Raw genomic sequence first — 10,279 nt, forward strand, 5'->3', positions numbered from 1 at the left:
TGTAGAATTGCAAAACGTTAATCATTGCATTCATAAATAGTCGTGATTCGCATGTATGTAACAAATTACTCACTCAGTTTTTGTAAGGTATACTTTTATTAGTAGTAAGTGACAGCAGCGTTAATATAAAAGTAAGCCAGACAGAAAATGAAAAAGAGGTATGAAATACAGCAAAGGTTTAATATGTATTGGCTCACTAGAAACATCAAACTATTATTATACACAATCAAAGCCTGTATTATGATCACCCGCTCTGTAGTAGATCTGGTAATGAAATCAATAAATGGTTATTGTATACTACGTATTATAAAGCAGACAAACCTTGGGGTAATAAAGAACAATAAAGGTCAGACATGAGGGACAACAGTGAATGTTAATATCATATAAAACCTGTTGGCTATAGATGATAAGGTAGACAACAGGTATGGTAGTTTATGGCACGAAACTGCCAGTGAGCTCTCACTTATTACTTGAAGTTGGCATAGTCTGAGAAAGACTCTGTAAAGTACTTGAGGAAGTCATACAGGAAAGTATACTCTTCCTGAAAAAAATAATTATCTGGTTTGAAAATGAAATTAAAATTACTAGCACACGTTTAGGCTGTTTTAATGCTGCCTTGTTCTTAGCACTAACGATTAGCTGTACTTTCCATAACTTCAATAATACACAATTATTGCTTTGCATGAACACAAAATATTATGAATAATATACATGTATTATACAATTTACAATGTACTATTAATAGTAAAAATGTGAATGTCAACCAGACGTTTAAGTGCGTTCATAATTTCATAGAAATAGGAGAAAAATATTATTTGCAAGGTGTTGTCTATGTCACGCCTTGTATTGATAGTATTCAATAAAAATTACAGTTCTTGTTTGGAGTCTCTATTGTTACTGCTATTCCAAATGTTGATATTTAAAGATATAAAACTGCTGAGTCATCATGGGATTAGCTACATTTTAAGAGTTTAATTATTTAAAATGTAACAAATAAATTTCACATAAGCATTTCATCAGCAGTGACCAATTCTCTCTACTCAAAGCTTTTGTACTTCAAACATGTGGTGGTATTTACAATTTAACTCCATGTTATCAAATTTATTTTCCATTCAAAGTATAAAATACAAGTGATGACAAATGTTAACTAATCAAGATAATTTATGTATTGAGTAAGTTATTTAGCTGAAATGAAAGCATTACCAAATGCAGCAGGTAACTTATGAAAATAACTAAATATGAGCTTACGATAGTAGAGATGAATTGTCTTCTCCTGCACCTAGCCATGAGCACTGTATTGTAGAGGTCCACTTCCTGTTCAGTTTTGAGCTTATCCAGGGCGTTGCATGCAGTTACAAAAAGGCCACACCTTGTTGTTCCAAGCCTGAAACAATTGGTTGTTCAGGCATATATGCAAGTAGAAGTACAGTAGCAGTGAGCTGTAGCTGTTTTATGGATTATCTACTCTACCAAATAATATGAGCTAACACAAACAGGAATCAGTAAGGTATGAAACTGTTGGCTTGATAATTCCAGGATACTACATTTAAAAGGTAGAAATATTTAATGCTCAAAATCTTTGTCTGCCATGAAGCTTAGAATTTAGAAGACAAAAATAACAGAACTGCTCCTTTGACCACATTGGCAAGATGAAAGAAAAAACACACAAAATCCTCATACAGTAATTGGTATCTGTTTAAAACAAGTCCAATATCTGCCTTAACAAGGAAACCTTTGCTAGCTGAAAAAAACAATGATTTAAAAAACCTCTTTTGATGTAAGTTCCTTCAGAACCATTCAGTTCACTGTTTCTTTTTTATTTTTGATGGAAAGTACATATAAATGTAAGTATACATACATGTCCATCACACAAAACTTCCCATCTCTATTTTGCCTTCGCAGCCTTTCCACTGCCTCCAAGTGGTGAAATAGAGCAGCATGATTAGGAAACTCATTAATGTCTCCATACTTGTTCCATTTTCTCGTCAGCAATAAGGAAACGGTCTTTGTCTGAATATACCATGAAAATGATGATACAATTCGAACCATACAACACATCGACTTAAGGCAAGTAAAAAGTACAAAAGAAAACAACGTTCAGTCGTCTATAAACCAAAATAAAAAAGGGTTTAAAGAAAACCCGTTGACTATATTGTTTTAAAATTTTTAAAGAAATAGTTTCAAACGATATAGTCAACGGGTATCTGACTACTTGGCAGCTCCTGAATATTTAGTTGGTAATTTATGACTACAAATGATACTAGCTCATATAGCAACATTTTATATTTGATTCTACCAACTCAAACATAACAAATGAATCAGCCACATGATGGATAAATACGCTACTTTCAGCTTATTAAAACTACCTGATTACTGGATGTACAAGTGACGGCCAATGAAATGAAACTCAAATATTCATTTGTCTCTGTGGTCAGTCGAGATATCTTGTAGTTAGCGAAGATCATGGGCTCATCATCAACACCAGGATAAAAGTCTGTGTCCTAGCATAAAATTGAACTTATTAGAGAAAAGTTATCTCTGCTCTTCAACTTATTTTATGAGAATAAATAGCATAGATCGATGTGAAATATAAAGAGGTAAACTTTATGACCTACCTGTTTCTCAAGTTGAACCACTATCTTGATTTCCTGTTCTTCCACCATTCTCCAGAAATCAGCAACTGTGTTTGCTAGCGGCAACTGAGTGCAAACAATTTGTCTTGCAAGCTGGTAGCCCTGAATGCAAAAGTAAGTTTTAATGATGGTTATGCTACTTTTAAAAATGCTAGCATAACCAAGCAAACATTTTATACTATAAATACAATGATGATACTCACATCAAGAAGTACAGCATTTATGTACTCCCCCTTGTTTATGTAAACGCAGTGACTTTTATCTACAACACAACAAGGCAGCTAATGAGCTTGTATAAACCAGTGATATGAGTATTTGACTGGAGTGACATTGGTTTATGACACAAAACTTTTTATTTTGCTATGTTAAGGGGTAACTTTGGGCTGATAACAATCTAGCACAAGTTCTGACCTAGTCAAAGAATTTATGCCTTCAACAAAAAGTTAAAACATAGCACCACCGCTAACCCTGAAGTGTCTGTATGTTGCTGTTGAGAATATGTTATATCATAATATACTGGATTAATAGCTTTAAACTAACACTTTCTGATAAAAAAGTAGTTTTAAAGTGACATATGTCTCCACCAACCAAAAACAAAACTTCACAATTATTTAACTAATTCAGTTGAGTCTTGTATAAAAATATTTATTATATTGAGCATACAGAATATAAGCTGTCAATAATCTCTATCCGCCTGTCAAATAATAATTCCCAAACTGCAAGAAGCGTGTAAATATTAGTAAAAGACAATTGCTAAAGCATATGAAGCGAGTTTGCATGCCAGCATAACCCTCCCCGCACAACACGCAAGTTCAGCACTACACCAGGTTCAAGTAAACTAAAAGCAAAATCATTTATTTTGTCTGTAAATGCAACTTCAATTTGTACATTCTGGCAAATACGCTATATTGTCAAAATTTTTGAACCCAGTGAACCCTAGCTTGCCTAGCTTTTTCAAAGTGAAAGCTGGCTGTAAACTAGAGTGAGATTCTCTTAAGGTAGGGTCACACGAGACAAAATTCTCACGAAATTGGCGAAATTTGGACGAAACGATTCGTACGAATTGACATTTGGACGAATTTGTTCATCGTTGGTTGCGCACGATGAACGAATCTTGAATTGGACGAAACGTCAGAAATTCCTACGAATCGTTGTTTGATTGGTCGGTTGAAAAGGTTAGTTGAATGTTGAAGGTCGTTTTCTTTGGCGCATATCCAGAAAGATTGAAACGGAATCGGCTTCAATTTATCACCGCGTTCTGATTGGCTAGTTGAAAATTAGTTTCGTACAAATCCGTGGTGGGGAAACTCCGTGTGGCAGGTCAGAAATTTTGTACGAATGGAATTTCCCAGATTAGTTGAAATTACACGATACGTGTGGCCCTACCTTAACTCAACTTTAACTTAGTTAATGCAGTTTCTGTTTGACAGGATGTTTCATGATGGCTATGTTGTAGCTAGGATTAAAGTAACCACAAAACAGTTGTAAATAGCTTTTCTCCATTACTATAACTAGTAACTCAAAAATCTAGATATTATTTATATAAAATCCAATTTACCTAGTTGGTCTTATATTTGGCTTTTGATCAAATTTTGATGTAAATAAAATCAATGTATTGTGAACTAAACTCACTTTGGTATTAGAGACGAAAGAAAATAATGACAAAGACAAGGCTACCTCATGAGTAAATATTACAAAACCGCAAATATGAATCTGTGGAGACATTTATACCATGCCATAATACTTACAAATTAAACCAGTTGAGTCACTTCAAATGCTTACACCTTTACTCTGTGGGCATTTAGCAATTTAATATTTAACATTTCGATGCACTCCTTTTGCAACTGACCTGGTAGAACTTCCATAGAACGGTTCTTGTCTCTATTCTCAGCCTCCGAGCCAGACAGGCTTCTCTCACCCAAATCTGTTAACCTCATATCTATTCTCTATAAAAAGTGACTATAACTTACAATAAATAAACTGCAACAGTAAACAATAGTCAGACTAGAGAGTCATAAAAACTACAAAAAAACATATTCAAAATGTTGCCAGTTTTGAAAGAAATTGTCTCGTCAATTGTGATATTTACGCATAATTAAAGAAATCAAAACGTTGTACCTTTTATTTTGAGTTACATCTAAAATCAGAGACCTACATGTAATTTAATAATTTCTAAGAACAAAAACGGACAAAATCCACAAAAAAATGTTCAGTAAATAAAGGATAACCACATTGAGAGTCTAAGCAATGAACAGACAATAGGCTTTATGTGAGTCAATGTATTGGCTAGGCTACCTACAAAAAATCTTTGGACCTTATCAATTGACATCCTCTCATAAACAAAAGTAGGTATATGAAGAGTTGTAAACTTTCTTTTTTGATGAATGTGTGAGAGAGTTGTCGGTTTAGCAAGAGTTTCAGCAAACCCTAGCTGACCCGGCTTTGATTTTGGTGCCAATATTTAAAAAAACAAAAAAATTTAGTGGATGTCAAAGCCAATAGCATTTTGGGCAAAATAAAATTGATGAAAATATTGACACTATTTTGAGCGGCTCTTGCATTATTTCAACGTTGCAATGAAAGATTATCTCTAAAATAAATGGTATGTTTGCATTGCTAGTTATTGAGAGAACCAAGTTTTATAAGCAAACATTCAGATAACATGATTGTGACAGACCAAATATAATTTTTGCATTTCAGCCCATAAATAAGCAAAGACCATGTTTTGCACTAGTTCTAGTTTTTATATCGTAGCATGTGAGCTCATTGGTCAGTTGACACATGATCTGCATACATAGATTTTTAAACTTAACGGTGTACTAACAATTTAAAAAAAGCACATAATACACATTCTTTTAATATGGAACTTTAATTTATGTTAGTGTGTCTTAGAAAGTATGCTCTTCGTTAATCGCTGTATCAAAATATTTTATTCAGTTATGTTGAACACTTAGCTGCATATATGAAGACATTGAAGAGATTTGGCACGTCAGATTTTTGATTAGCTTTGCTAGTTTGGGAGTATTCTAGATATACAGACATTTGATGTTCATGCAAAGCCGTATAATCAGTAGATAAACAAATTAAAGTAGTTTGCTCCTGGTTACTGGCTGATTAAATTTTAATAATTTCTAAACAAAACCAACAACAATTTTTTTGTCTTTCCCGTTTTTACATTTAGCATAATCTTACTGTCTGTAAGACACCAAAGTGTGATAAAGCCTTCTTTAAAGGATACTACCTCTTTTAGAGAACGTTAATATAAAAACTACTATATTTTTGATTACTGATTTTTCCAACTTTAATAACTTAAAAAAATGATAAACAACTTTGCTTGTTTTTTTATTTATTTTTGCATCCAACAATATTGTACTGTTTGTAACACACCACAATGTAATGGTAAAGAAACCTTCTTCAAGCAAAGCCGCTTCTTTCAAAGAGCACGTATAAAAAACTTGGAGATTTAGCGCAGGTAGACCAGTAAAATTCAGTCAATGATGTTACTTAAAACCCAACCTCTATTCTTACAGAGTTTATCGTGTGATTTGCTGGACATATAGTATGTCATGTAATGGCACGTTCTTATAAACTAAAACAAGCCCAAAGATTTTTGTACAAACTACCAGGATGGTCTGTAATAAAAAGAAAATTTGAACAGTTGGTTTTAAATTAGTAATTTCTGTACAAACTTTTATCATGAGTGCTTAATCGATGGAATTTAAAAAGAATTAACTAGCAAAAGATTTGCATTAAAATCTGGTATGGGAACTTGATTTTTGTAAAAGCTAAAAAAACCTGAATATATTGAACTACCTATCCATTTGTATGCATTTAATGCACAGGTGTGACAACCAAAAAGATATAAAGTAGACAATTATTATCAGTTATCATAATAGGCAGTGAAAAAGTATCGCGCACCTGTTCACTTTGTCAGAATTGTTCATGCTGAGATAGATGAATGTGAAAGTTTATACACATAAAATAACCTTAAACTCAGCAGTGATGGTGTCATTAGCCCCTCCATTCTGTTCGTAATAGAAATTGATTTTAGCCGCTGTACCCAGTGGAGCGCATGGGAACCTCTCAGTTTTAAGAATCTCATCAACCACGCAGTGAAGGAAGTAGTATTGCTCCTGTAAATACAATTGAATAAGCGTAAATGTAAACTTGGCCAGAAAACTAGACAAAGCACCAAATACAGTATTTAAAGGTCTCTCAAAACAATTCTATTTTTAATCATCCATGATTGTGAACAACTGAACATCTTCAGTAGAATGTTACAGCGGTGGATTAGTAGTCTGAAATGCATGACTTGTGAACAGCAAGTCGGGGTTCAATTCCTAAGAAGGTCACCAGTGATGACAATTATGGTGTACAACCTTAAGTTGCTTTATGCAACTTGGATGGCTAAAACTGTTGCAGTCCCCTTGCCACTGGGTTGAGAAGTAAGTACTGATATCGTAGGGATAATGTTTATGCAAAAAATCCTTTTAAAAATTAACAAACTCAGCTTGCAGTGAACAAAGCAAAAATAATTGATCTCTAAGAGACACACATCTCTACTCACACACTAATGAGTAAATAATGTTTGCTGCTCAAAACTGAAACTCTGAAATACTTCTACAACAATTTTAGTAAGTATAGTTATTTGAAAACATATATAAGATTCTGATCGTAAATATTGAAATAGATCTACAATGTGAATGATTAAAATTTGGTATGTAAAAAATTGCTTTTTGTATAATTAAATTATTAGCTTGTCCTAAAAATTATTCCTCAATCCTTTAAAAGAGCATGTTTCAGGGCTTGTAAACACATAAAGAGGAAGCCTGTTTAATAGACATGGATAAAAGCTACAGTATAGATATGCTTTCTCGCGGCCACGAATATTTACCATTTATGGACAATCAGACCAAAAACTGGCTAGCATGACAACATGGAGTAAGTTTTATCTCCATCAAACATATAACAATATTACTAACCCTCCTACAGCAAAACCTTTTTTCCAAATTGGAGAGACAATGTACAAAAAAACATAACAAAAAAGCAACCATATACATACATGTAGTAATAAATGTTGACTATGTGTTTCAATTTAGAAGGCTGTCTGAAAGCAGGACAGAGCTGGACAAAGGTAGACTATCAAATTTTAAATTTTCATAAGAGAGCTTAAACCATAACTGTCACATACAACTTTTATTGTATTTACCAGGTAAGTCAGACACGCTGATTCTGATTATTTACTAAAAATAAAGATTGGTCTATTAACTTTCAGAGTAAAGAAGGCTTTTTTACAGCGTTTTAATATTGGTCTCTAAAACAACACGATCGGCACAACAAGCTCCGCCCATAAATACGGCACGTAACCTAGTTTTTTATGAACGGAAGTTAGTGATGTTTAGTCCAATTTAAAATGATAGATATGGGTGTCTTCAAACCCATTATAATCTAAATTCAGCCTTCAAAATAATCTCAGTATTTTCTAAAAAGTAGATAAGCTATTTAACATTGCATATTTGAAAATAAGCTCAAAAAAGCGTGATAACAACGCTAACTTGTGATAAAATCGCACTTTTCTAGCTCATTAATTTTGGCATTCAGCCTATTAAACATCATGTAACAAGCTACAAGCGATTGTAAACAGTTTATCTACCTTCCACAAAATACTGAGTATATTTTAAAGGCCGAGTTTAGATAATGATGGGATTTAAGACACCCATCTCTATTGTTCTAAATTGAGCTAAACATCCTGAACTTCCGTTCCTAAAAAGCTAGGCTATGTCACATATTTATGGGCGGAGCTTGTTATGCCGATTGTGTTGTTTTCGAGATAAATATTGAAACACTTTAAAAAGCTTTCATGACTTTGAAGGTTAGTGGACCAGTCTTTATTTTGAGTACCAAATCGGAATCAGCCAGTCTAATTTACCTAGAATATATGATAAAAGTTGTATGTGACAGTTATGGTTTAGGTTACCTCTAAGAGTTATTAAATGTAACCAGAAGCATTAAACGCTGAGGCATTCAGTGTAAGGCTTTTAGCTCTATCAATTAGGCTCAAAGGTTTGCTGATGCTATAGCTTTGCTATATCTGATAGCAATTGCAGAGTGTTTGCCCTATCCTTTGGGTTAGCCATGTAGTTATACTGACTCAATACAAGTAACCAAAATAAGTCATGTCTAATTGAGGACTGAATTTCCAAATATTTTCTTTACCAAATTTTGTTGCTTAAGCCATCAGTTTTAACAAAAAAAAAAATTAAAGATAGTAAAATATTCTGCAATTGGTAGTTACCACAACTTAAACAAGGTCTGCTGTAAAAGAAAAACCGATTTCATAAGCGGAGCACCAGAGTATCAAATTTTTAATAATGTTTGACTTTGACGCAGCTATGTTAAAACTAAAATTTTCAAGCATTCCTAATTGACATAATCATAGAATACAACCAACATACATCCACATCCATAATTAAAAAGCTATTCAATACTCAAAGAGCTAGCGTCTTGCCAAATGAACAGTAATTGTGAACAGCGCACTAACAAATTCTACAGAAATATATCTACTACAATCTGCAAAAGATCATTAAAATAATGATGAAGTGCACTCAACTATTGAGTTGAAGTTCTTTTTACTGACCTTGACCTGCACCATGCATGGTCGCCTCAGTCTCATAGCTGCCACACATCCTAGTACATTAACTTCTTGTGTCTTCTTTGCCTCCTTCAGTAAATTCCAGCAGGATATAAAAGTACCTGTTCGTCCAACTCCAGCGCTAAAACAAAAATTACATGTTAGGTTTCTCTCACTGAAAAACTGTTGAGAACATTGCATGTCTACATAAAGCTTCCGCATGGTCAGCCATGAACAATTAAATTGAGTCATTTGAAATTTGACGGTCCAAAATAGACAGAAAATGGCCAAAAACAAAATATTGCTTAACAAGTTTAGTCAAATTGCATACATCTTTTGATATTCGAAAGGAAAAAAGTTGAAGCAAATGATTACAAATTTTTAAAGTGCTGCTCTAAAAAAACATGCTCAAGCAATACAGAACTATCCACGATTTAAAATTTTTTAATTGCACTAAATAATTTTACGATCAAGTTAAATGTATTTAAAACTAGATAATCTGACGTTACAATTCGAAGAATTCTTTTAAAATTTTTGTTGTCAAAGCGTACTAAAATAATTGTGTGCTTGAGAGCATTATCAGCACAAGTTTGTAGCACAACAGACAATGGCAGTCTCACAAAACAGTTAACTGGTGGTTGACAAACCCTTAAAAGCAATATTACCTGCAGTGAACAAGCATGGGTCCTGTGAGATGCTGAGTACCTTCTTTGACCTTCTTGTAGAAAGCCACATATGGACTCATCTCTGCTGGCACACCATGATCTGGCCAGGAAGTGAAATGAAACTGTTTGGTTTTAAACGTTTCACCTCCCTATAAAAAATAAAAAATTGTTCAAAACCCCGATCAGTTGCACTGAAGCTCGGAACTCTATTGATATATAAGGTCACTCATTGATAATTAGGTTATAAATTTTTTAGTCTATAGGAACTATACAACATTTCATTAAAATATTGACAGTATCATATGTTTAAGTCTGGACAGCTAGTTTTTATGTTGCAATAATTCTAGCTA

The 10,279-nt window shown here is 33.4% G+C and overlaps 1 protein-coding gene across 1 annotated transcript; it reads right to left on the minus strand.

Annotated features, from left to right (window-relative positions):
- Positions 1-238: 238 nt before the first annotated feature.
- LOC137390279 (receptor-type tyrosine-protein phosphatase alpha-like) lies at positions 239-9,306 on the minus strand. Its single transcript, XM_068076616.1, has 9 exons — positions 9,271-9,306; positions 6,620-6,766; positions 4,483-4,579; positions 2,837-2,895; positions 2,616-2,735; positions 2,367-2,501; positions 1,859-2,010; positions 1,249-1,384; positions 239-541 (listed from the first exon to the last, which is right to left on the minus strand). The coding sequence occupies exons 1-9, from the start codon at positions 9,304-9,306 to the stop codon at positions 467-469; spliced, it is 957 nt and encodes a 318-aa protein (XP_067932717.1). The 3' UTR covers positions 239-466.
- Between the last annotated feature and the right edge of the window lie 973 nt (positions 9,307-10,279).

Source organism: Watersipora subatra, chromosome 1, assembly GCF_963576615.1.
Source record: "Watersipora subatra chromosome 1, tzWatSuba1.1, whole genome shotgun sequence".
NCBI lineage: Eukaryota > Metazoa > Bryozoa > Gymnolaemata > Cheilostomatida > Watersiporidae > Watersipora > Watersipora subatra.

Excerpts from the sequence above, each read along its gene's own strand:
- LOC137390279 (XM_068076616.1), bottom strand. The coding sequence starts at position 9,306 with ATGAGACTGAGGCGACCATGCATGGTGCAGGTCAAG. Across the intron at positions 2,896-4,482 it reads TTCTATGGAAGTTCTACCAG|ATAAAAGTCACTGCGTTTAC; the intron begins GTCAGTTGCAAA and ends GTTGTGTTGTAG. Across the intron at positions 2,502-2,615 it reads TGGTTCAACTTGAGAAACAG|GACACAGACTTTTATCCTGG; the intron begins GTAGGTCATAAA and ends ATTTTATGCTAG.